This window comes from Sylvia atricapilla, chromosome 11 (assembly GCF_009819655.1).
Source record: "Sylvia atricapilla isolate bSylAtr1 chromosome 11, bSylAtr1.pri, whole genome shotgun sequence".
Taxonomy (NCBI): domain Eukaryota; kingdom Metazoa; phylum Chordata; class Aves; order Passeriformes; family Sylviidae; genus Sylvia; species Sylvia atricapilla.
The window spans coordinates 1,078,244-1,105,692 of NC_089150.1; the positions used below are offsets into that span (position 1 = coordinate 1,078,244).

The 27,449-nt window shown below is 56.5% G+C and overlaps 1 protein-coding gene across 1 annotated transcript in view; it reads right to left on the reverse strand.

Moving 5' to 3' along the window:
- The window catches only part of GRM7 (glutamate metabotropic receptor 7), a 196,682-nt gene extending 169,776 nt beyond the window's left edge, over positions 1-26,906 (reverse strand). The window contains 1 exon segment of the mRNA XM_066327148.1: positions 26,280-26,906. Coding sequence (XP_066183245.1) covers positions 26,280-26,789 — 510 coding nt within the window. The 5' untranslated portion in view covers positions 26,790-26,906.
- Positions 26,907-27,449: the final 543 nt, after the last annotated feature.

The following is a 27,449-nucleotide window of genomic DNA, read 5'->3' on the forward strand; positions in this document are numbered from 1 at the left end:
CCAGTTCCCTGCAATAATTAGAAGTGTCTGGTACAGGAACAGCCCTGGCACAGGGTGCCCAGAGCAGCTGGGGCTGGAGCCTTGGCAGGGCCCAAGGGCAGGCTGGACACTGGGCTTGGGGACAGTGGGAGGTGTCCCTGCCATGGCAGGGGTGGGATGGGTGGGATTTAATTCCAACCCCAACCCTTCTGTGCCTCAGAAGCGCTAAGAACGGGTGTTTATCCCAAAAAGTGCAACTCTGCAGCTCGCAGTGTCCCTGCTGTGTCCCTGGGGCAGGCAGGGAAGGAGCCCAAGCCCAGCAGAGGATCCTGACATTTCCTGGTTTCGGGTGTGTTTACAGCAAACCTTCAGCCTGGCATCAGCTCCCTGACCCCGGGCAAGAGAAAGCCAACCCTCCACACATCTCCCCCTCGGTGCCTGCTCCAGGACTGCTCAGATCCAGGGCAGTGATACCGATCCCAGCCGAGGAGCAGCTGACCTCTTACTCACTCCCAGACACATTTGCCCAGGGCAGCTGAGCTGCAGAGTCACAGCAAGCTCCTCATGCAAAGATAAAGCCCAGAATACCCAGGCAGGCAGAGGAAATTTCCAGCCACGGAGGTCCAGTGCCCTCCTTTGTGCAATCCAGGGTGTGAGTCTGCATCCTGCTCGGTGCCAAGTCTGTGCTGCTGTCACTGGAGCCACCTGAACCTCCCATCTTCTGGGAAGCACAGGCTGCTGCATTATTAATGCCTGGGCACTAAACCCAGCACGTGCCTTCCCTCTCTGTGTGCATTTGCTCTTGTTGTGTACCCACTCCGATCCGTCTGTCCCGGGGGCCTTTAGCTGAGCCCCGGGCACGGTGTCACAGCAGCACGTCCTGCTGCTGGCCTGTGCCAGCCGTGTCCCTGAGGGCTGCCAGGGGCCCAGTGTCCCCCGGCACTGGCAGGGATTACTCAGAGCTGAGTCAGACACAGAAGCCCTGGGGTCAGTCCGCCTTTGTGCAGCCCAGGCTGGGCACAGCAGCTGCCGGGGGGGCACACGTGGCTCCCCCAGCACCGCAGCTGGTTGTGAGCTGAGCACAAAGCACCCCAAAGCGCCCAGACTGTGTGAGCAGGGCTGCCAGCCCAGGGCTGGGACAGGAGCCCGTGCCACAGGCAGAGCACTCCACACTCCCTGAGCAGGAACTGGCATCTGGGCAGGAATTGTTCCCTGTGAGGGTGGGCAGGGCTGGCACAGGGTGACAGAGCAGCTGGGGCTGCCCCTGGATCCCTGGCAGTGCCCAAGGCCAGGCTGGACACTGGGGTTGGGGACAGTGAGAGGTGTCCCTGCCATGGCAGGGGTGACACTGGGTGGGATTTCAGGTCCTTCCAAACCATTCCATGATTCCATGACCGTGGCAATAAATCTGGACAGGATTATGAACCAGACCTCCCCCAGTCTCCACAACTCCTACAGGAGGCTCCTGGAGGTCCCAGCACTGCTGCTTCCCCCCAGCTTCCCAAGGCTCCAGCGGCTGCCCCGGGCTCCCGTGGGTCACACGTGCAGAAGGAGCAGCGCAGCCGAGCTGGGATGTGTGCCCAGCCCTGCTCCAGGGAGAGCAGCATCCCTGCTTTGCATATCTGTTAAACCAGATTAAATACTGCTTAGTCACTCCCAGCAGCCATGGGAGAAGTGACCCAGAAATTAGCTGGGAAACATGACATGTATTCATCGCTGTTTCTGCTGCCAGACATGGGTGAAGCAGCCACCAGTGGAGGAAAAAAAAAGAGATTAATTTCTTCCTCCATTGCTCTCCTTCACCTCCTAACACGAGGTTCTTTGACATTTTAAGGTAGTAGAACTTGTTTTGCAAAATTAAACGCACGCACACGTGTAATTTCAATTCGACAGCAATTCTTCTGTTGTGATCCTGGAGTCACCAAAACCATCCAGGGCTTGCCCACGTGGCAAAAACTCAAATCCTAATTCAGTCAATTAAGAAATGAAACTCCCTCGATTCAGCCTTTTATATAAGCACTCACTCAGGATCAGGCTGGATCAGGCTTAATCCACTTCCAGAGTGAGCAAAACTCTACCAAACCTCAGTCAGTTCTCCTACACAGAGCCAGTGCAGCTTAATAATGTCACCCAGGATTAATTATTACCTTTAAATTGTGTTTCAGTCTGAGCCCATTCCCTGGAACAGGCCACAGCCATGCCCAAGAACATGCAACAGTGGAGGGTTATTTTATTTTAATGCGAGGAGTCACAAGCTCAGCCAAGACCCAAAAAACCCCCCTGGAGCATCCAAGTCAGTTCATTTTAACATTTCTTCACTCAGTTATATTTCCAGACAGAAAGACCCAGTAGGAGCATATTTAATCTGAGCAGCATCTTGTGATGATTTATGTTAATTGATATTTAATGGGGTAATTTTAGCCTGGTGCCATTAGCTTTGAAACCTGAGAGATTAGAAAGATCTTGCAGTGGAGCTTCTCGTGTGCAGAGAAAATCGTGGAGGCAGAAATGCTGAAGCCTCTAGAAAACATTCAGCCAGATCTTCTGCCCAGGGGATGAACAGAGATCCTGGAGAGGCGACATTTTGGGAATTCCTCCTCCTTGCACCGATGGGGAGATGGGGTGAGGGGAGAGAGGCACAAATATTCCTCTGAGCACAGGAATGGAGAGCCAGGGGGTGCAGGGAGTGCCCCCATCACATCCCACCGTGGGGACTGCCACGACAGAACCACAGACACCTGAGAAATGGCCAGTCTGCAAACACTGGGACTGCATTTTTAACTCTCTTCTCCCCCACAGCAGGACAAATCAGGAAATCAGATGTCACGGGTCCTTCCAGCCTGTGAGACCTTCCCACACAGCAGAACAACCCCGGGCAGAGATTCACTTCACATTATCTTGGGTTTCTTAACAATCCCCTGCTGATGATGACTCCACTTTCACGCCATTTGAAACCTAGCTGATTTGGGTACCCACGTCTTTCAGTGCCAGCTCAAAGGCAGCCTGAGGCCCATTTTCCTGCTGTGCAGGTGCTCTGGGGCTGGAGCAGCCACCCAAAGCGTTTGCTCCTTCCTCCAGGACAGGGGAGGTCACTGGAATCTTTTCCTCCTTGTTTCCCCTTCTCTGTGTCAGGACCACCTCAGCCTTTTGTACTGCATGATGACAAACCCTTCCCTCCCCTTTCCCTAACAAGGCTGGTTATTTAAAACACTTTTAAGTATATTCCTTTGATTTGTACATTAATATTCTCCAGGCAGGGGAAAAAATAGGACAGCAAGAGGAGTCTCTGTAATGCAGACTGGCCTGGTTGTTTACTGCTCATTATTTGCCCCCTGGGCACACAGAGCCCGTCCCTCTGCGGGCACCTGGCAGGGCTCTCCCCACAGGACACGTTTGTCACACCTGGGTTTCACTGCCACCATCTCCTCGGAGCTGCCCACCTGATCCCAGCAGAATTCCCTGGGAGCCAGAGGCAGCTCCAGCCCCCAGGCAAAGGCAGGGACAGACGATGGGGACAGGAGGAGGCACCAGGCCCTGGCAGCAGCAGCTCTGCCCTGGCGGGGTGGAACAGAGCTGCAGCGGTATTGGGATAATTCACTGCTGAGCTGCTGCGTTCCCCAGGACAGCCCAGCCAAGGCTGGCACAGGGCTGGGCACAGGGCACCTGCAGGTCCACACACACTGGCCTGGCACAGCCCCAGCCCTGCACACCCTCTGTGAACCACAGAATCACAGAACGTGGAGGTTGGAAGAGACCTGCAAGATCATCGAGTCCAACCCAGTCCCAACACCTCAACCAGAGCATGGCCTCAGTGCCACTTCCAGTCTCTTTTTAAACACACCCAGGGATGGTGACTCCACTCCTCCCCAGGCAGGGCATTCCAGGATTTAATCACTCTTTTAGTGAAAAACTTCTTCCTAATACCAGCCTGTATTTCCCTTGACGCAGTCTGAGAAAGGAAATACTTTCTGTTCTGGGCAACAGCAGCCCACCACCAGTGCTTAAACACAAGGGCTTTTCAACAAAATCTGGATCCAGTTCACTCTGAGGACAGGAAGGCCCAAAGGAGGCCCAGCCCTGCCTTCCCCTGCTGGGCTGTCCTTGAGCATGAACCCTTCCATCCCTCCATCCATCCCTCCATCCATCCATCCCTCCCTCCCTCCATCCCTCCATCCATCCATCCCTCCATCCCTCCATCCATCCATCCATCCCTCCATCCATCCCTCCATCCATCCATCCCTCCCTCCCTCCATCCCTCCATCCATCCATCCCTCCATCCCTCCATCCATCCATCCATCCATCCATCCATCCCTCCATCCATCCATCCATCCATCCATCCATCCCTCCATCCATCCATCCCTCCATCCATCCCATTTCTCAGCTGGACAAGCAGCAGCTGAGCTCAGGATCCAGCCCAGCACCTTCCCTTGGAGAGGTGGGAGCAGCTCATCCCCAGCCCAAACCCTCAGGAGGGCTGAGAGGGAGAAAAGGACCAGAGCATCTCAGATATTCCACAAGAGGATCCCAGCAGTTCCTCTCCAGGACCACCCCAGCTCATCCTTAACCCACCTGGAAAGCTTCGTGACCTGCCCAGCACAGCACCCCAGCACAAACATTCACTCTGGCTCACAACAATTCTGTTCTATTTCTGCTTGACCAGCAGAGATTTATCCCAACTAGCCCATCATCCACGGAAAACAAAGATGCTGCCATGAAATGCAGATGGGAAGGAGAAAGGCGTTCTGTGAGCAGGGAGGAATGCAGGACATGACACACTCCAGACTCAATGCCCTCCTTGTAGGGAGACACTCAATGCATCATTGCTGATCAATTGTTCTTTCAAGTCACTTTTGTATTTATGGGTGACTGAGAAAACACTTGAGCTAGCAAAATAACTCACATTTGTTTGCACAGACAAAACCAAATTTAATAATGCAGCCCTTTTTTTAAAAATAAATAAAGTCATGCATTACAAAATGTGCATTTAGAGTCATTCTCTGTAGAAAATTCACAGCATGAACTCCAAAGTGCTCCTTTCCCTCCTCTGAAGTGAAAACCTTTTCCAGTGTGTGCGTGATGCACGTCATTCTCCACTAATAAAAGAAACAGCACCTGAACTTCTGCTGCTCCTACAAATTTAAATTCATAAACGGCAAAGGTTCCGTTCAGCTCCCCAGAGCCAGAGCAAGGTCCTGGCAAAGCCTCTCCTCAGGGAGCAGGAGATGGCTGGAGGTGCCTTCTGCCAACCCAAGGGGCTGTTGAACAGATCTGTGGGGTCTGAGGAGCCGCGGGGTGAAGATGGGAATTACCAGGGACACAGCCAGGCCTCAGATACTTCACAGCAGGAGAGAAGCATTCCTTGGGAACTCTGAACCGTGTAAAAGCACTGAAATACCCCTGGAGAGGAAAGCTAAAGGGTTTTTTTCTGGAGATAATGTGCTGAGATTCAATCCAAAGAGCACACTCTGAAAGCACAGCTATTACAGCAGCTGGAAACCCATCCTGCACTGTAACACCCCCCAAAACAGCTGGAATCACTCCTACCTGCACCAGGGCTCCTTCCCCAGACCAGCTCCCCTCCCCATCCTGCTCCTCTCCCATTCATCTCTCCCTCATTAGCCCCCACTAATTGAGCGATTTCCCTACAGGGGTTTGAGTCCCCCCTGTCAGGACTCCCCGCCTCAGCCCCATTTCCCCTCCTGCTCCCTCCCAGGACACGGGTGGCACTGGGGACATTGCTGCCTTCTCCTTCCTTGCTTTATTCCCCGCTCCCTTCCCTGTCTTTTCCAAAGGGAACAACACCGAATCCCTCCTGCATTTGGGTTCAAAATATCGGTGTCCTGAACGTTTCCGTTCGAGGGCCAGTTTTGTCAGGGGACAGCCAAAGGTGCTCAAGATGTCCCTGTTGTCATTATCCCAACACATAGCCTGGCACCAGGAATCCCCAAAGTGCTGGGAAAAGCAGCAGGAGCTGCTGCCACAGCGGGAAAGGGGAAGGGGAAGGGAAAGGGAAGGGAAGGTTTGGGAAGGTTTGGGAAGGTTTGGGAAGGTTTGGGAAGATTTGGGAAGGTTTGGGAAGGGAAGGTTTGGGAAGGGAAGGTTTGGGAAGGTTTGGGAAGGGAAGGGAAGGTTTGGGAAGGGAAGGGAAGGGAAGGGAAGGGAAGGGAAGGTTTGGGAAGGGAGGGAAGGGAAGGGAGGGAAGGGAAGGGAAGGGAAGGGAAGGGAAGGGGAAGGGAAGGGAAGGGAAGGGAAGGGAGGGAAGGGAAGGGAAGGAAGGAAGGGAAGGGAAGGGAAGGGAAGGGAAGGGAAGGGAAGGGAAGGGAAGGGAAGGGAAGGGAAGGGAAGGGAAGGTTGGGAAGGGAAGGGAAGGGAAGGGAAGGGAAGGGAAGGGAAGGGAAGGGAAGGAAGGAGGAAGGGACGGAAGGGAAGGGAAGGGAAGGGAAGGGAAGGAGGGAAGGGAAGGGAAGGGAAGGAAAGGAAAGGGAAGGGAAGGGACGGGAAGGGAAGGGCAGGGAAGGGAAGGAGGAAGGAAGTTTGGGAAGGTTGGGAAGGGAAGGTTTGGGAAGGGAAGTTTGGAAGGAAGGTTTGGGAAGGGAAGGTTTGGGAAGGGAAGTTTTGGGAAGGTTTTGGGAAGGTTTGGGAAGGGAAGGGAGGTTTGGGAAGGGAAGGTTTGGGAAGGGCAGGTTTGGGAAGGGAAGGTTTGGGAAGGGAAGGTTTTGGGAAGGAAGGTTTGGGAAGGTTTGGGAAGGTTTGGGAAGGTTGGGAAGGTTTGGGACGGTTTGGGAAGGGAAGGTTTGGGAAGGTCTTGGGAAGGGAAGGTTTGGGAAGGGAAGGTTTGGGACGGGAAAGGGAAGGGAAGGTTTGGGAAGGAAGGGAAGGGAAGGGAAGGGAAGGGAAGGGAAGGGAAGGGAAGGGCAAGGGAAGGGAAGGGAGGAGGGAAGGGAAGGGAAGGGAAGGGAAGGGAAGGGAAGGAAGGAAGGGAAGGGAAGGGAAGGGAAGGGAAGGGAAGGGCAGGGAAGGGAAGGGAAGGGAAGGGAAGGGAAGGGAAGGGAAGGGAAGGGAAGGGAAGGGAAGGAAGGGAAGGGAAGGGAAGGGAAGGTTTGGGAAGGAAGGTTTGGGAAGGTTTGGGAAGGGAAGTTTGGGAAGGGAAGGGAAGGGCAAGGTTGGGAAGGGAAGGTTGGGAAGGTTTGGGAAGGTTTGGGAAGGTTGGGAAGGTTTGGGAAGGTTTGGGAAGGGAAGGGAAGGTTGGGAAGGGAAGGGAAGGGAAGGGAAGGGAAGGGAAGGGAAGGGAAGGGAAGGGAAGGAGGGAAGGAAGGGAAGGGAAGGGAAGGGAAGGGAAGGGAAGGGAAGGGAAGGGAAGGGAAGGGAAGGGAAGGGAAGGGAAGGAAGGGAAGGGAAGGGAAGGGAAGGGAAGGAGGGTCCCACGGGAGCACATCCAGCTGGGGAAGGATGCTGAGGCTCTCCAGCGATTCCCTCATTTGCTCTGCCCCCAGGAGTCCCACCTGCAGCAGGAGATGACGCCTCTTGCCCAATCCCTTGAATTCCTGCAGGGAATTCTCCACCGCAGGGACGGGCCCACTGTGTCCCTAACCAAAGCCTTGGGCATGGGGTGGGACTGGGGCTTTCCAGCCCAACTAAACCCCCCAAAGAGCACCCACCAACCCCAGCCCAGCTGGCACCACACCAGAACCAACAGCCCTCAGGTGCTGCTCTTCACCTTCCCTGCACTCCTGGAAAACGCCTCCAGAACTATTTTTGTGGCTCCTTATAAATCTCAATAAAAGCCCAAACCTGATAATGTTGCAATCATATATAATCGTTAATTTATATATATATATATATATTTGTGTGTGTGCCCTGCATTTAATTTTGCCCCCAAATGCTCTTAGGGGATTTGCACAGTTATTTTAATAGTCCTAATTTTAAATTCATTTGAAATGCATTTATGCACCTTTAGACTGAACTCATTGAGGCATTTACACCACGGTAATGAATTGTAGGACAGCACTGTAGACACAGAAAGAAATTCTTTCCTTCTGTAGAGTTTGTATTTCGAAATTCAATCGTGGGGTTCATTGGCATGCAAAGAGTCCAGGGACCTTTGTTAAACGACGACATTTAATGATAAATGTTTGAGAAGATGCACACAGAGAAAGTCTCTCCTATTTGAATGTCAGGAAATTAGAAATATTCTAATGAATTCCATTTTTTTCACATCTTTCATCAAAGCCTTTGTAAAAAAGGTCACTATCTTCACTTGTTATTTTAAAAAGCCTCCCGCAATTTGCCTTCCTGCCGTAATTAGAGGGAAAGTTCCCTCAGCACCACACCACAACAATCCGGGGGGACTCTCCTTCCTCCGGATTGTCAACAAATCTCAGCATCCAAAGGCAAAAAATGATGAATTTCAGAGGCATAATGAGGCCGATGGTCACAGCCAACATTACATAAAGTATTTACATTTCATGCTTTCTCTGAACTGGGTGCTCCCTGAAGTCTGGCAGCCTGAATATGCTGAGATGAATTATTATTTTATTGACATTTTCAAACTACTCCTCTCCATTTTTTTTTCTCCTTTAGACAAAACTGTTTGAAACCCCTGTGCTGGCTGTGTCCCACATTTCAAAGAGGCTCCACTCCTTGCTGCGGTGACTCCCAGCTGCAGGAGCTCGCTCTCAGCCAAGTTTTTCATCTCCTTATTGCTCATTCAGGTTCCATCCCAGCCCCAAGGAATCCGGGAGCTGTTGCATGGCAGGGATCTTTGATGGCTCCGGGTAGAGCTGCTTTAAGGCAGAATCACAGTCAGCCCCTTGTCCCCTCCCAGGGCAGGACGGAACTGTCCCCAGGGCAGGACGGGGCTGTCCCCAGGACAGGGTTGTCCCCAGGGCAGGGCTGTCCCCAGGGCAGGACAGGGCTGTCCCCAGGACAGGGATGTCCCCAGGGCAGGACAGGGCTGTCCCCAAGGTAGGGATGTCCCCAGGGCAGGGCAGGGCTGTCCCCAGGGCAGGGATGTCCCCAGGGCAGGACAGGGCTGTCCCCAGGGCAGGACGGGGCTGTCCCCAGGACAGGGTTGTCCCCAAGACAGGACAGGACAGGGCTGTCCCCAGGGCAGGGTTGTCCCCAGGACAGGACAGAACTGTCCCCAGCCCGGCTGTTCCTGCTGGGGGCACCTCAGTCCCACCCAAATGGGATATTTACTGTTTAATACGGACAAAATCCACCTCCAGCCCTGTTGGAAGCAGCTCAGAGCAGCTGGGGCTGCCCCTGGGTCCCTGGCAGTGCCCAAGGCCAGGCTGGACATTGAGGGGACAGTGGGAGGTGTCCCTGCCGTGGCACGGGTGGCACTGGGGGGGATTTCAGGTCCCTTCCAGCCCAAACCATTCCGAGATTTCTTCCCGTCACTTCCAGAAGGCTCCAGCCCTGCTGGGCTCCTGGAGCAGCTCTGTGAAGCCTCATGGAGGGTTTCTCGTGATTACCAAGAAATCAGGCCCCGAACAATAACTCCCAGACATTGCATCTGCATTTGAAAGTCAAGTTCAATCTTCCCTTATTACAGCTGCAACCCCCCTCGCTATCTAATTCAGATAAAGTAACAAAGCTGCACTTCCAGTGATTGGAACTAAATGCAGTTAACCTTAAAAAGTCACTTTTACAAACAGAGCAGATTTATCTGGATTTGAATTTTAGTTCTTGTGCAACGGCTTAAGAACAGGTTCCTCCCCATTATTCAATTTAACAATAATAATAAAAACCTCCATGACAACTGTAACAAAAAGACTCTGATAACGCCTGGAACCTTTTTGATAATGAAACATCCAGTTTCCCTGGTTCAAGCACAATTCCCCAGGGAACATTGAAGAAAAGATACAGAAGAACTGTCGCCTCCCAATTGTTAAGATACAGAACCACGGCTGAGAACGGCACATGGAGGGGGAAAAAATGAACTTTGAGCAAAGCGAAAGAAGAAATCATGGGCGGGAGAGACGAGACAATTAAACCGCAGTGTTCATTAATTAGAGTCATTAACATGGGCAAAGAGGAAGGGCTCCCAGGCCGGGCTCAGGGTGGGTTTTCCCCGAGGGAGGACCCGGTCTCATTGTGGGGTGCACTTGGGATGCCAAAAAACCCAGCCAGGAATTCCCTGGGTTAGGGACTAACGCAGCAGAGGGTTGGGAAGTGCCAAAGCCCACAAGGGCTGGGAGATCAGGGATGGGCTCAGCGCAGGGAATTTTCCTTCCGCACTGCACACGAGCATCACTTCTCACCACTTAAGGTTTTATTCATCAGCTTTTTGTACCAATGAGTGGTTTTACATAGAGAGCAGGAGATCTCTTTACTTTTAATGTGTCTCCCTTCACTTCTCAAAGCGCACAAATGAATGAAAATGTTTAAATTGCCTATAAAATACGCGGGTCACAAGGTTAGGTTCTTTCCTGGGCTGGAGAAAGGCGTGGGAAATGTGCTGAGCCTCTCAGAGCACGTTTTACTGCTGTAGCCATTGTATTTGGGTGACTTTTAATATCCCAGCTCCTGTAGCCAGGAGTTACCGCGAGAAAATTACAATTTTCCAGTGCCATGAAAATAGCTGTTCAACCACGGGTTTGTGTTCTGGGGCTCGAGGCAGCTCTGTGTCTGCGAGGTTTTCAGAAACCTGTATTTTGAAGTAGTTTTCTATTGGAGTAGGGGGCTTTTTTCCCGGTTCATGAAGCCCGAGGAGCGTGATCACACCTTTAATCAAGCACACACACAAAAATGATCCTCCTTTTGCCGGGATCTCTCCCTTTGTGCCTTTGGGCTGCTGCGTCCCAGGAGCTCGGAGGTGCAGGTGCCAGGGCTGTGATCTCTAACCCCACAGCGGAGCTCCTGCCAACAGGGTGTGGATTTAAACATCCCCTTGGGAGAGACGGAACGATGAAGCGCAAAGTGCGGGGAAAACCCGACTTATGAATAAATACGCTGAGGAAAACGCCGACTCGTGACTAAAGAAGCTGAGAAAACCCCGAGTCATGACTAAAGAAGCTGAGCACTCCGCTCCAGCCCAGGCCAGCGATGTCCCCGCGGTGTGTTGGTCCCCATGGACATCCCCCCCAGCAGTGCCCGAGCTGGGCTGGGCTCGGCTCGGCAGCGCCAGGTGACATCAGGGAGATGGCCCAAGGTGTGCGGGGCTCTCCTGCTGTCACACGGCCGTCAGGTGTGTCCCCAAAGATCCCTGGGGCAGCTCTGGGGCTCACCTCCTCCTCTCCCTGCCCCAGGGCTCTGCTCCCTGGGCGCACAAAGCCGGGGACATTCCCCGGTCCCTTCCCTCGGTGCTGTCCGGCACCAGCGCATCCACCTGAGCCCCAAAGCCCCAGGACCTGTCCCCGTGCCCCGGGCTGGCACCGGGGGCTCAGCAGTGCTGCCACCAGACACCACCCCTGTGACACGGGGACAGCATTCTCCTCCTCAAGAGGGGACGCTTCATTGTCAGTGCCGCAGGTCCCACCGAGTTCTCTCCGCAGAGCTCCGGGAGGAGATTTGGGGCTGTTTGTCCCCAGGGAGGTTTTGGTTGTCCCTGGAAGGACCCGAGGCAAAGCCCAGTGGCCCTCTCATTGCGCTGCCAAATGCCCTGCAGGCAAACCCCAGCTCTTTGTGCACTGTCACTGCGATCATTTGGACATTTCACTGCGTGTGGGCTGAGGTCAAACCCTTCCTGGCCACCTTCCCCAGGACAAATCCTTAGCACGGTCCTCACTGGGAAGGGTTTATACATCACATACGGGTTCTGCTGAGTTACACACCCATTTCTATGACAGGCTCTATTTTATAGATCAAAAAACCCCCCAAACAATGTCTTCCAAATATATCTGTTCTATCTGTGACGCCTGAAACGAGGATGAGCAGCATGGCTTTAAAATAAACCGGGAAGGGCTTTGTGGGTTTGGCATCTGCCAAAGGATTCAGGTTCAATAGCACAGACACCACTTTGCCAACTGTTAAAGAAAACAGATTCCAGTTGTACCACATTTTGCTTGATTTATGTGAGCGCTGGGAGAAAGATGAGGGGGGAAAAAATAACCTGCAAAGGAAAAAAAAAAAATTTTTTTTACCTTGTTTTGCTGTTCTGACCATGAACCTGCCAAGTTTGAGAGGCTGCAGGAGCTGAGCACAGGCACAGGCAAAGCCTGCTCCTGGGGATCTGCCACACATCCCTGGGCACTGCGAGGGCACTGGGCTGTCCCTGGGCACCAGCAGCATCCCTGGGGAAGCTCAGGAGAGCAAGGAGTGGGATAAAAACCAGCTAAAAATCTCATCTCCGCTTCCCTGGGGTTAGCCCAAGCACTCTCCTGCTGCAGCAGGGCTCAGGCCCTTTTGAAACCCGGCGTTGTCTAACCCAGGCCTGGCACATCTCCTAGGATACAAGACTCTGCAATACAAAGCAGGTCCCAGAGCAGCCCTGGGTTTGCTGCTGCTCCTCACCACCGCCCAGGAGAAGCAGCCCCAGCAGCCCCTCCTGGCACCCAAACAAGGCTGGGGAACATCTCTGTCCAAATTAGGGATAAAAAGGACTAAAGGGGCCGGGAGGGAGCAGCTCTCAGCCCTCCATCCCCAGCGCAGCCTGAGCCCATTAGAGCCAATTCCACTCTCCCAGTGCTGCCTCTCCCTGCCAGGCCATTCCCTCCCTGCTTTCTATTTTTAAAATTGCTCCAGCTCCTGAGAGTGTTTTGTTCAGTGCAGTGACAGGCTGTCACTTCCCCGAACGTGCCCCTGGCCCCTGCTCGGCAGCCCAGGGAATTCAGCAGCGCTTGGACAGACCCTTGCAGGTTCCCTGCAGGCAGGAGGAGCTCTGCACAGCACCACTGCGCCCTGGCCCACGGGCTCCTGGGATGGGTGGGGTTGGAAAGGACCTGAAATCCCACCCATCCCACCCCTGCCATGGCAGGGACACCTCCCACTGCCCCAGTGCTCCAAGCCCAGTGTCCAGCCTGGCCTTGGGCACTGCCAGGGATCCAGCCCCAGCCGCTCTGGGAAGAGGGAGAAGCACCCACAGCACACACAGCCATTGCTAAAAAATTCATTGTGGGAAAGCAGCAAGAGGCAAATCAAAGCAATATTTCTCAGCGAAGCCCTGCCTGTCTGTGCCAGCCCTCGCTGCACACAGGAGCCACGGATCAGCCCCGGGAACTGGTGGCATTTTCAATAAACTGCTTCCCAGTCTAGAGCAGGGCTGTCACCCCTGAGCTCCTCCTGCAGCCCGTCCTCGCTGACACACGGCTGCAGTGGCAGGGCTCAGAGCAGCCCCAGCTCCTCTCCAAAGGCTGCACTTCATCCCGGGGCTCTTCTCCAACCTCGGTGCTTCCACGATCCCAAGGAACGGCCCCACTGCAGCTCTGCTCGTGGGGCTGGGCAGGGATTCCTGGCGGCCAGGAGAGAGCCGTGGCAGGAGCACACCTGAGGCTGGGGGCTCCAGCAGAGGGGCACAGCCAGAGCCAGCCCCGGGCTGTCTCCAGCCCCACAGCTGGAACAGCAGAGCCCCGGCACACAGCTGAGGGTCAGCACCAGCCTTCTACTGCAGGTGGGTCAGCACCAGCCTCCCAGTGCCAGGTGGGTCAGCACCAACCTTTTACTGCAGGTGGGTCAGCACCAACCTTTCACTGCAGGTGGGTCAGCACCAACCCTCCACTGCAGGTGGGTCAGCACCAACCTCCCAGTGCCAGGTGGGTCAGCACCAGCCTCCCAGTGCCAGGTGGGTCAGCACCAACCTTTCACTGCAGGTGGGTCAGCACCAGCCTTCTACTGCAGGTGGGTCAGCACCAGCCTTTTACTGCAGGTGGGTCAGCACCAGCCTTTCACTGCAGGTGGGTCAGCACCAACCCTCCAGTGCCAGGTGGGTCAGCACCAGCCTTTCACTGCAGGTGGGTCAGCACCAACCTCCCAGTGCCAGGTGGGTCAGCACCAACCTTTCACTGCAGGTGGGTCAGCACCAGCCTTCTACTGCAGGTGGGTCAGCACCAGCCTTTTACTGCAGGTGGGTCAGCACCAACCTTTCACTGCAGGTGGGTCAGCACCAGCCTTTCACTGCAGGTGGGTCAGCACCAACCCTCCAGTGCCAGGTGGGTCAGCACCAGCCTCCCAGTGCCAGGTGGGTCAGCACCAGCCTACTGCCAGGTGGGTCAGCACCAGCCTCCCAGTGCCAGGTGGGTCAGCACCAACCTTCTTTCCACTGCAGGTGGGTCAGCACCAACCCTCCACTGCAGGTGGGTCAGCACCAACCTCCCAGTGCCAGGTGGGTCAGCACCAACCCTCCAGTGCCAGGTGGGTCAGCACCAGCCTTCTACTGCAGGTGGGTCAGCACCAGCCTTTTACTCCCAGGTGGGTCAGCACCAACCTCCCAGTGCAGGTGGGTCAGCACCAGCCTTCTACTGCAGGTGGGTCAGCACCAGCCTTTTACTGCAGGTGGGTCAGCACCAACCTTTCACTGCAGGTGGGTCAGCACCAGCCTTTCACTGCAGGTGGGTCAGCACCAACCCTCCAGTGCCAGGTGGGTCAGCACCAGCCTCCCAGTGCCAGGTGGGTCAGCACCAACCTTTCACTCCCAGATGGGTCAGCACCAGCCTTTTACTGCAGGTGGGTCAGCACCAACCTTCTTTCCACTGTAGGTGGGTCAGCACCAACCTCCCAGTGCCAGCTGCAGCAGCACAGGCTTGGCTGGGCACGAGCAGGACGTTTCACAGACCCGTTCCTCAGTGCTTCTGTGCTCAGAGCTATTTGATTCTCTTCTGAAATGCAAGGAGATCCTTCCTGAGGAAATAAGCACGGGGTGGGAGGCTTTTTCTTTTTAACAACAATTCAATTCCCCAGCAAAATGCATTTTTCACAGGTGGGAAAAAAATTGTATTTGGGATTTATTTCATTCCTTCATGGATTTAATGCTCTTCACAGTTTACCACGTCACTGAAATATTCCTGAAGAAGGAAAGTGGCTTTTCCAGGGACTCCATTTCCTCTGCTCTGCTCCTGTTTCACGGTGATCTTGGTGTGGTGGAGAAGGGTTTGTGCAGCCCTGGGATCCTCCATGGGGCTGGACGAGCCCAGGCCGTTCCTCATTTCCACATTTCCAGTTTAGCCAAGCAAGAGCAAACGAGCTGTGACTCCCTCAGGGCTGCTGCCACCCCGGACACTGCCGGCAGACGGGGAATTCATCTTCTTGTGTCAGCTTCCAAACCCCTGGGAAGTCCAGAAGCCCCTCGCTGGGACACCAGCATTGTGCTGCAGGAGGTGGAACAGGCACTGAGCTCCCAGTGCAGAGAATCCCAGGATCCCTGAGGCTGGAAAATCCTCGCAGCCCATCCCGTCCAAGCTGTGCCTGATCCCACCTTGTGCCCAGCCCAGAGCTCTGAGTCCAGGAATTCCCTGGGCACCCCAGGGATGGGGATCCAAAGCTCCCTTCCACTTGTGCAGCTGGGGAATCAAAACATCTTCTCCTCCTTTGGAAATGCCCCACTGCAGCCAGAGCAGACTCATCTCCAAAAGATCTTTTCCTTTGCATCCTCATCCATGGAATGAGTTGGCATGGAAGGGGCCTTAAGGATCTTCCAGTTACTCGGAGATTTTTTTGTACTGCTGTCAGATAGAAAAACTACAAACCCACAAAAAGTCGTTTAATTAATTTTTATTGTCAATATAATTTCGGTGCATTCGAGCCCTGCCACAAAATTACCTGCTTTAAAAATCACTAAACCATCTCTATTAGTGCTGGATTTTATTCCTGCAAAAATAACAACTTCCTGCCAAATCTGAGCTGACAGTTTGTCTTTATTTTTGTTGTTATTCCTGCCATTTTTTTTATTAAATGGGATTTGGCCTTGATCCTATCCATTAGGACTGGGGTTTGATGGGATCCACATGGGAAACAAGTCGGGGCACTCCCTCCTGTCCGTGCTGGGGGAGATGCTGTCTGTGCTTTAGGAGCTGCTGGTAAACCCCAGGGTGCAATCCCAGCCATCCAGCAGATTCACCTGGATTTTCCCATTCCAGCACCAAGCTGTGGGTGGCAGGAGGTGTTTGTACAGCAGCAAATGCTGTCCCAGGACAGCAGGACGTGCCTGGGGACAAGGCTGTGCTCTCACACCTGCAGCCAGGCAAGCCAAGCCTCCCTTGGCCAGGAAACTTTGACTGCTCTGGGTTTCTCTCGAGACAGCAAACCCCAAATTTGTATTTCCAAAGCTCTGGTGGAGCACAGCACGTGTTGAGAGATTTATTTTGGGAGGAGATTGGTGTGATGTTGATGGCCCCACGGGGTGCACAGGGGGGTCCCAGAGCCCCCCAAAGCTGCACCTCCCACCTGCAGCTGGTCTGAGCTCTCCTCCCCAGGGGCTGGCGTGACTGCCAACAGAACCTGCCGCCCTTCTGGGGCTCAAACCCTGCAGAGAGGAGGGATTCCTGCTGTCCTCTCCTCCTCCCCAGAGGACAGCCCCGCAAAGGGGCAGCTCCTGCTGTGCCCAGTGCAGCACAGAGCCCTGGCACACGGAGCCCTGGCTGCACAGACGCCACACTCACGCCATGGTGACACGGATTTAATGACACCAAACAACTCTCCGTCCTGCTGAATGCAGAATTACCCCTGCTCAAATATTAATGACATTAGAAATTTATTAGGAAATGAACGGTGTATGGGCTTGCTTTGCTGTACACAAATCCTAGAATGGCAGGAGAGAAAACAAACCTGCAAAGAACCAGACCTGGGCATTTGCAGCTGAGACAACACAGGGACACAGATCCCTCCGGCCTCATCAAAGACACTGGATAAGGAGAATTGGGATTTTATTATTGTTTTCATTTGGGAAATCTCTGGTTCTTTAAAGAAGGGATATTGTGACAGCAAACTTCTTGTTGGATTTTTGTTGCCTTGGTTTTGAACACAGGTGTTCCAGACCGGCAATGCACCGCTGGGGAGAGAAGTTAAAATAACCTCTGGTACCCAGAGCCCTGGGAACGGGGCTGAGCCTTGAGGAGCTGCAGCTCCACAGGTCCCACCACGGCGCATCCACCTCCAAACCTCTGCTCTTGGCTTCTGTCCTCGAGCAGAGCCAAAGTCTCGCTGTAGGAACATCCCCACTGCATTTGTGTCTGCACAGCTGTGGCTGCAGGGGCTCTGCTGCTGGGACAGGAGAGCTGTCCCCACAGTGTCCTCCTCCCAGCACCCTGTCACCCTGCACAGCCCCGCACCAGCCTCTCCAGTGTCTTCCCTGGTTTCCATCGCAGCTTCAGCCTCTCCTCCCTTCCCTCTCTCCCCACACAGCAGCGGCCCAGCCCAAGCACAGCCTGTTGTGGTGCTGCTGAAGCCTCTGAGGTGCCTCAGTATTCCTGGAGCTCATCTTTTCTCTGTTTATCACCCCTGATTGATTGTTCCGAGCCCTAGGATCATCTTAGTGGCAGCCAGGCAGGATCAAGGAGCCAAACAGGCAGGTGACAGGGGCACGGAGGTGCTCCAGCCTCTCCTCACCCAGCACAGCCCAGCCCAAGGCCTGGGCAAGAGCTTAAAGCAAGAGCTCCATTTACAGCAGAAGTATATGCAACAATAAGATATTTGAATATCTACCTCTATATAAGAACAGCCACACACACAGCCCTGCTCAGGGGCAGTAAAGCAGGACCATCAGCAGGATGAAATCGTGTGACCTGTGACTGCTCCAAGCCCTCCCCTCCACCCCCACAGCTCAGGCCATGCTTTTCCCAAAAACCCAGACTGAAATAGAGCAGCTGGATGTGCCCTGAATGTGCAAACGCTGGACCTACACCGGCTCAGAGCGTTGGGAAGAGACGTCTCCAGGCTCCCTCCTCTCCCAGTGTCAGCCAGAGGCCAGGCAGCCCAAGTGCTTCAGCGACCCCAGGGCACAGAGAGGTGATCTCCGGCCAGGAGCACGTCCCAGGCTCCGGGAACGTTTGCCAGGCTCCTTTGGAAGGGCTGGGAACGAGGCAGCGGCCAGCATCACCCGACCGCTGAGGGATCCGAGAGCACCCACACAGCATCTCAACGCTCTCCAGATCCCAAATGACACAGCAAAAGTGTCCTCAGCACCACAGCCCCGGCCACAGGCGCTGCCCTCTGTCCCCCAGGGGCACTCTGTCCCTGCAGCAGGGCTGGCATCCCTGTGGGTGCTCAGGTGTGCCCGGGGTGCCCCATCCTGCACCTGACACCGGCTCTGCTGCGAAGGGCTTTGCTCCAGAACACAGCTCATGGGGCTGGACACCCCCTGAGCACCCACTGCACCCCTGAGCACCAACACTGCACCCCTGAGCACCAACACTGCACCCCAGAGCACCAACACTGCACCCCTGAGCACCCCCTGAGCACCCAGTGCACCCCTGAGCACCAACACTGCACCCCTGAGCACCCACTGCACCCCTGAGCACCAACACTGCACCCTTGAGCACCAACACTGCACCCCTGAGCACCCCCTGAGCACCCACTGCACCCCTGAGCACCCACACTGCACCCCTGAGCACCCAATGCACCCCTGAGCACCAACACTGCACCCCAGAGCACCAACACTGCACCCCTGAGCACCCACTGCACCCCTGAGCACCAACACTGCACCCCAGAGCACCCCCTGAGCACCCACTGCAGCCCTGAGCACCCAGTGCACCCCTGAGCACCAACACTGCACCCCTGAGCACCAACACTGCACCCCTGAGCACCCATCCTGCACCCCCTGAGCACCCAGTGCACCCCTGAGCACCAACACTGCACCCCAGAGCACCCACTGCAGCCCTGAGCTGCCAAAGAACAGGGCACACCCCGCCCGTGGTGGCCCTGGGGACATGCAGAGCTCCAGTTCCGACAAGAACCGTCCCAGTCCGTGCTCCTGGTGCAGCAGCTGGGGGCCCAGAGCTCTGCAGGGCTGGGGGAGCACAAGGGCAGTGCCCAGGGAGGAGCTGCCCCTCGGCTGGGGCAGGGCCAGCACCTTTTCCTGCCCCAGACCAGGAGCTCCTTTTCCTGCCCCAGACCAGGAGCTCCTTTTCCTGCCCCAGACCAGGAGCACCTTTTCCTGCCCCAGACCAGGAGCAGCTTTTCCTGCCCCAGACCAGGAGCTCCTTTTCCTGCCCCAGACCAGGAGCAGCTTTTCCTGCCCCAGACCAGGAGCTCCTTTTCCTGCCCCAGACCAGGAGCACCTTTTCCTGCCCCAGACCAGGAGCTCCTTTTTCCTGCCCCAGACCAGGAGCAGCTTTTCCTGCCCCAGAACAGGAGCAGCTTTTCCTGCCCCAGACCAGGAGCACCTTTTCCTGCCATCAAACTGGGGATGGTTGTTCACAGCAACGAGGCTGCCCTCAGCAGAAGGAGCTCCTCGTGAATCACCAGTGAGGAGCAAAGCTCTGGAAATCCTTGTTCTCCTTTGGGTTTCTCTCTGCCTGGGCACCCTCTCCCCACACTAATGGCCTGCCTAGATTGGATTCCACGCTCTCCAAACAGCCTTAATTACATGCTTCGTATCTCCCAATATTATGATAAAATTCATCATAGTCCAGAGTCTGGGACAGTCAGCATTGTCACTCATTGAGATTAATTTGAATACAACTATAAATAGAAATAATAACATCTGAGCTTATGAAACAGAGCATTGTGCTGGATGGTTCTAATGCCTCCAAGCAAAACTTATTTAATAGAATAAAATATGGAGCAGAGTACATGGAGTTTTGTAGTATTGCTGTGATGAGATTCCAAAGCAGATCAATAATTCTTTCATAAAAATTAATGCCTCGAAATGATCCCTCCATTTGTCATTCCAGAGAGGTCACCTTACTTTGTTTCGAGGAGTAAATTGGGAATTGCACAAGTGAAAGCAGCTGGAAATCTGCTCTCCGTGTTCCTGCACGCCCTGGGCCAGCCCCAATTATCCCTGAGTGCTGTCCCATCATCCCTCCCTGGCCTCTCCGTGGATGAGCATTCCTCTCCTGCCAGAGCCACTCTCCTTCCCGATGACCCTCTGCAGTCCCTTCTGCCTCCAGAGAGACACTTGAAAACAGATTAAGAGCCAAGATTATTGCTCAAATTGAATTTTGCCTTGTCAAGAAAATGAATTTTACCTCCAAAAACACCGTGTTCCAGAAAAATACATTCCCAGCACCTCCACCCTCTCATTAGTGACTCCCCACGTGGAATTCTTGAAGTGAGGATTTTCCTGGCCTTTTATTTATCCTGGGAAAATCAGATTCCACATGTCAGGTGCACATCAGCCCTGCACAGCTCAGGGGGCTGACACTCATCAGGGCCGCACTAACAGCCAGGACAAATATTGAGGGGCTGCTGAAATGAAACCTCATTAAGGAACACAAAAAAACTTTTTTTTTTTTTGTTTGTTTTTTGTTTTTTGAGAAGAGGCAAAGAATTAAAGGTGGCTGTTGCCTATTTTCAGCTTTTTGTTCTCTTCTCTAAGTGAGAAACTGAAAAATGTGGAGTTTCCTGAAATACCTTTTCTAAAATGAATCATTACTCCGTTGCCTAAAAAGTATTGTCGTGTTTGAAGTGAGGAGAGGAAAATGCAACCACCAGGTCAGGAGCTCAGCACGAATTAGCGTCCAGTGAAAAATACTGCTGAAATGGGGGAGTTTTCTTCCCCGGGTAAATCCCACCAATTAACCTGCCCCAGCATTAATTAACCTGCCCCAGCGTCTCCTCAGGGCAAGGGCAGCAAGAGAGGCTCAACACACGGACCTGGAATGGAAATTCAACCCCGTGGAATGGGCCTAGATCCCGCATTCCTGCAAGAAACTTCAACTAAGAGAGAGAGGAACAACCAGATTGCAGAGATTTTCCTGGGAATTAAAAGGAGTTTCTAGAAACTGCTCAGGAATTCATCAGAAACCAAACACCTTCGAGGGATCTGTTGGAACCATGGGATCACACACGGTTCTGGACACTCCTGCCCTTCCTCCCTGTGCCCGAGGAGCATTCCTGGCAGGAGGAGCAGGCTCCAGGGCTGCCCTCACTCCCTGGAGCAGCTGAGCCCCATCCCATGGATCCCATCCCATGGATCCCATCCCATGGATCCCATCCCATGGATCCCATCCCGAGGATCCCATCCCGTGGATCCCATCCCGAGGATCCCATCCCGAGGATCCCATCCCGAGGATCCCATCCCACGGATCCCATCCCGAGGATCCCATCCCGAGGATCCCATCCCGAGGATCCCATGGATCCCATCCCACGGATCCCATCCCAATCCCAATCCCCAGCCCCACAGCCTCCCCCAGAGAGCCAGGGAAAAGTGTGTGCACTTGGCAAGAAAAGAGCAGCATCCAGCTCAGAGCTGCACTTTTAAGCTCCCTTCCTTTCCAAATAATCTCATTTTTGTGATTACTGTGTGTGGAGCAGAAGGCAGGACTGCAACTGTCATCTTCCTCCTTCGGCAGGAAGGAAAGGCAGCCAACACCCCCGGGGAGATCAGGGATGTTCCAATTGACACTCCCAGGCTCCCTGCACTCCCTTAGCCCACTGCAGCTGCCAGGTTCCCTGGAGGGGCTCAGGAGCAGCCCCTGATCAAACCCCACAGCGATTTATGCAAGAACAAAATGAGCCTTGATTGGCTCTTTCAAGTCGTATCCAGCGAGGACACAAACCTGAAGCAGCCGTTGGTTTACCATTGAAGCCTGTCATGAGAAGTCTGTAGTTCTAAAGGAGCACAAAACCAAGCTTTTCAGCACTAAAAAATAATCCAGGGCGCTGATATTCCCCCCACTGCGTGGTTCTGCTTCCAGAAAATATGAAACACCCTGGGAAGGGTTTTATCCTGAGTTCCCTTTGAAGGGAAAGCTACGACCCTGCAAAGGAGCAGCATTTGCTCCAAAGCAAAACCAGCAGCCTGCAAACATCCTGCCTCAACTCCCCGGTGCATTTGGAAGCAGCTTTCCAAATTATTTTGGTGTTATTTTTAGGAGAGATATTTAATTTATGACCGGGCTGCTCTTTCCTGGTGTGCGCTGATAGAATTGTGCTGTGAAGGAGTCCCTGCCTCGGACACACACTCGAGTGTTGGTGCAGGGCCGTGTCCACGCTCCAGCAGCCCCGGGCTGATCCCTCCTGGAGCCCGAATCCGAGTGCTGCAGCTCGGGCAGCCCTGGGCTGGCTCACACTGCCCTGCTCCCAAACAATTCCTGCCTGGGAATTCCTCCCCAGCGGGATGGGGATCACTCACACTGCCCTGCTCCCGAATAATTCCTGCCTGGGAATTCCTCCCCAGCGGGATGGGGATCACTCACACTGCCCTGCTCCCGAATAATTCCTGCCTGGGAATTCCTCCCCAGCGGGATGGGGATCACTCACACTGCCCTGCTCCCGAATAATTCCTGCCTGGGAATTCCTCCCCAGCGGGATGGGGCTGGCTCACACTGCCCTGCTCCCGAATAATTCCTGCCTGGGAATTCCTCCCCAGCGGGATGGGGATGGCTCACACTGCCCTGCTCCCGAATAATTCCTGCCTGGGAATTCCTCCCCAGCGGGATGGGGAACACTCACACTGCCCTGCTCCCAAATAATTCCTGCCTGGGAATTCCTCCCCAGCCGGATGGGAGTGGCACACACTGCCCTGCTCCCAAACAATTCCTGCCTGGGAATTCCTCCCCAGCGGGATGGGGATCACTCACACTGCCCTGCTCCCAAACAATTCCTGCCTGGGAATTCCTCCCCAGCGGGATGGGGATCACTCACACTGCCCTGCTCCCAAATAATTCCTGCCTGGGAATTCCTCCCCAGCGGGATGGGGATGGCTCACACTGCCCTGCTCCCGAATAATTCCTGCCTGGGAATTCCTCCGCAGCGGGATGGGAGTGGCACACAGCCCCAGGGGTGCACTCACAGAGGGCTGGGCCACTGTCACTGCTGCCAGGGCACACGATGGATGAGGTGAGGGTAAAGAACGGAGATGGAAATAAAGAATCCAGCCCGAGGCATCTCCAGCCTCCACCCCTTCCTGAGGAAACCATGGCCAAGCTGGAGAAGCTCCCGTGCCCTCAGACCTGCAGCCCTGCTCCTCACCAGGCACTGCTGGTGCTCCTCACTCATCATCTTAACCCAAGTTCCCCCCGCAGGTCTCCCCAGGCCCTTGGCAGACACTGAAGCCAGGGTGCAGCCTCCCCTCCTCAGCCCCTGAGCTGGCCCGGGGCACTTCCATCCCTCCTCACTTCACTCTGGGATCCTCCTGGACGGGTCTGAGGAGGCACCCAGCCCCTCTGGCAACTCCTGTGCCCACCCACACGTCCTGGGGGACCCGGCAGGGGCAGTGACCACCCCAAACGCTTCAGCTGGGGAAAGGGAGAGGTGGGTTACAGCTCCCCTGGGCTCCAGCAGGACCCTGTGCCCTCCCCACACTCCTGGAGAAACCTCCCAGCCATTCCCAGGCTCTCTCACCCAAGGAGCAGCTCGGGGATAAGTGAGGGGAGAGGCAGAGCAGGGACTCTGATCACACAGCAAAAACCCCCTCCGCTGCCATGGAGATCCCTCCCATCATGTTTTTACACCCCAGGAAAGCTCCTCCAACCCTCCCAGCAGTAATTGCAGGGCTGAATTCCGGCCGGAGGAGCCCGGCGCTGCCTCTCCCTGCTGATCCACCTGTTGGTTTAGCTGCTGCTGCTCGCAGCCCTCGGCGCTGCAGGCAGAGATAACAGAGCCTCCCATGCAGAGAGGAAGATGAAGAGCCTGGATGGACGCGGCCCCTCCTGGGGAGGAAGCGCCTGGAGCAGCAGGAGCTGCGGAGGGCCCTGCTGGGCCCTGGATGGGTTATATATACCCACAGAGATGGATTTACGCAGATTTTCCCCCTACATCGAGGCACGGCACAAACACTTCTCTTCCAAGGTATCGTCAGAGGAGCAGAAATTCCAGGAGGGTTTCTTTGCAGGGGCCTCCACAGAGTTTTTACCCTCCAGATGAGAGGGAAAAAGGCAGTTTGGGCATTAAGCAAGCGTTCAAGAGCCATCCACCCACCCTGACCCAGTGCCCCGGGCAGTAAAACCCACAGTCACCCCATGAAAGGAGCTGCCTGCCGCGCTGGGGAATTGCAGAGAGTTCGGAGGTTAACAGGATTTTTTGTGCTCGGTACTCGGTTTTATTCTTTCCACTAACTTAGAGCTTCTCATCCACCCCCGCACAATGACACTAAGTTGTTGAACGGGTCCAGTCCTCCTAAAATAGTTCTTTTCTATTTCTCTCTGGCTGAACATGTTCTGAGCTGTGTTTTGAAGAGGAGAGCACAATGGGGAACAGTTTTATGGCATGGAGGATCTGCTTCCAGGCGGCTCATCCGAGCTGCAAAATAGATACTCAGTGAAATCCCTCGGTATGGGCCAGTTCCTGCTCGCTGGATGATCTGGGCAAATCGCAATTTTGAACAGATGCTTAGTCACAATACATTAAAGTATTTCGTTTATACAAATATCTCTACATGGAGAAACTGCCCGAATGTCTTATTTTCTGCAAACTCCACCACGTAACAAATCACCACAGGCTTTGCAGCTACTGTGGCACTATCCAAGAGGCTCCTGGTGCCTCGGTTTCCCTTCCGAACAGGATATCTCGGCAGGGAGAGCCCGGGACTGGCTGTGGGCTGGGAACGGGAATGGAAGAGCTGCCTCATCCCACCCTCCTGCCTGGGAACCGGGACTCCAGCACAACTTCAGCACGGCTCACGTCCCTCCGAGCGGCTGGGCTCAGGCAGAACGTGAGCTCGGCTGCCCGGGGACGGGGGGACACACCGGGCACCGGGGGGGACACACCGGGCACCGGGGGGGGGACACACCGGGCACCGAGGGGGACACACCGGGCACCGGGGGGGGGACACACCGGGCACCGGGGGGGGGACACACCGGGCACCGGGGGGGGGACACACCGGGCACCGGGGGACGCCGGCGCTGCCGAAGCAGGAGCTGCACGGTGAAGCCGCACAAACCGTGGGAGGTTCAGCACGGCGCTGAATCCGGCAGCGATGCGCTCGGATGTGCCGGGAGGAGAGGCGAGCAAGGCGGAGAAGGGGCTCGATGGCGTTGTTCGGGGGAAAAGGGCCGGGGCAGAGCAGGGGACAGCGAGAGGCGAGGGCGGCACGGCCCCGCTGGCCTCGGCTGCGGCGGCCCGAGATGGATGGCAGCGGCCAGATGGGAATGAGGCGGCTCGGCGGCTGCTGACAGCACCCAGTGCATCTGCCGTGAAAACCTCACAAGTTTCCAGCTGGGAAAAGCGGGGGATTTCTCCGCCCGCTGCACAAAAATAAAAAAATAAAAAAAAAATTAAAAAAATAAATCCCTCTACCACCTTCCGCATGCGAAGGCGTAGGACAGGGAGCAAAGAACTCCGCTGCTCACGATGCATCTGGTGGCGCTTCTGTCACTGTCACCGCACCCGCGATCGCTGCCGAGGAGCACCCGGAGCCGGCTGCGGGGCCGGCGGCTGCAGCAGCGCCCCGGGGGGACACCCCCAGAGCCCGGGGGGACACCCCAGCCCCGGGGGGACACCCCCAGAGCCCGGGCCAGCAAACCCCGGCCGGATGGCCCCGCGCGGCCCTGGGGCAGGAGGATGAGCGGGGTGACAGGTCTCGGTGCCCTGCCAGCCCCCGAGGTGCAGCGCCGGGGGCGACAGGGGCGCGATGGCAGCGCAGCCGGGGGAGAGGCGAGGAGGGGGAGAAGGGGCAGCGCTGCAGCGCATCTCCCCCGCACACACACACACACACACACACACACACACACACGGCTCCTCTCTAATCCTCCGGCTCTGCTCATCCCTCGCTCCTCCCGGCGCGGCGCTCCCACGCTGCAGCCGCCCCCGGTGCCCCCGCTCCGGCAGCCGGGCTCGGGAGGGAGCCGGGACCTGACCCGGCCGGGCGCTGGGCGCTGGGGCTGCCCCGCACAGCCCGGGCTCGGCCGGAGAAATCCCCTCCCGAGCCTGTCCCGAGCCTGTCCCGAGCCCCGGGCCGGGGCGGCCGCGGCCCCTCCAGCGGTGCCCTCCCGGCCAGGGCTCGGTGCGCGGAGCGGTCCCGCTGCCATGCCCGGCCCCGCATCCCGCATCCATCCCCGCCGAGCCACGGCTCGCTCTAACGCCAACCCAGCGCAACCAGCGCCTCTTCTCTTCCTTTTTTTTTTTTTTTTTTTTTTTTTTTCTCCTCCTTTCCCTCAGGCATTGCTTCGTGCAAATGGGGCGATAAATCCAGAAAGCGCCACGCTCCGCGGAGAAGGGAGCCGGGGAGGGGAAGCAGCTGCTCGGAGGGAGGCGGATGGATGGAGCACCTGGAGAGGCACAGGGGGAGCCGCGAGCGGCGGAGCCCCGCGGCACGGCCCTACCTGGAACAGGCGGAGGATGTTGGCCACCATAATGGACACGGAACTCCCCGACGCCCCGATCACTCCGACTACTTTCTCCGGCTTGACGAAGACGGGCGGCTCGCCGTTGGTGCACCTCACGTCGGAGGTGTCCTTCTGGATGAGCGCCTGCACGAAGGTGAGGGACTGCTCCAGCGCGTAGGTGTCCCGGGAGCAGGTGTCCAGGATGCGGGCGCCCAGCGTCACGTTGGGCAGCAGCTCCGGGTCGCTGTTGATCTGGTCCAGGGCGTAGAGCATCGCCTCCAGCCTGTGGATGCCGTTCTCCTTCTTGATGTCCCCGCAGGGGGAGCCCGGGGGGCCCTTGGCGTGCACGGGGAAGAGGCCGCCCAGGGTGATGTCCCCCTCCAGGCGGATGGAGTGGGGCGCGTACATCTCCTGCCCGCGGGCCGCCTCCCCGAGCAGCAGCTCCAGCAGGCAGCAGGGCAGCTCCAGCAGCGCCAGCAGCCGCAGCACCCTGCCCGCCCGGCCCATGGTGACGCCGCCGCCGCCCGGCAGCTCCCCGGGGGCCGGGCCGGCCGGGCCGGGATGGCCGGGGAGGGCGAGGGCCGCGGCTTCGGCCGCTGCCACCCTGGCCCGCCGCGCCCTGCCCTGCCCTGCCCTGCCCTGCCCGCCGCGCTCCGCCACCGGCGCTGGCACTGGGGGAGCGCCGGGCGCCGCTGCCGCTTTAACGGCCGGGGCCGCCCGCCCCCAGCCCCGCCCCGCCCGCCGCTGCGCAGCCCCTCCGCACCGCCCCGGCCGGGGCCCCGCACCGCCGAGAGCATCGCACCGCACCGCCCGGAGCACCGCACCGCCCGGAGCATCGCACCGCCCCGGCCGGGGCCCCGCACCGCCGGGAGCATCGCACCGCACCGCACCGCCGGCAGCATCGCTGGGCATCCGCTGGGCACGGGAGCACGGGCACCGCACCGGCCCGGCCCGGCTCCGCTGGGCACGGCCGGGAGCGCCGCTGGGCACGGCCGGGAGCACCGCTGGGCACGGCCCGGCTCCGCTGGCACGGCCGGGAGGACGGGCACGGGCACGGGCACGGCTCCGCTGGGCACGGCCGGGAGGACGGGCACGGGCACGGGCACGGCGCTGGGCACGGACCCGCGCGGTGCCGGGGATGGGCGCTCGCAGGTGTAGGCGCACCCG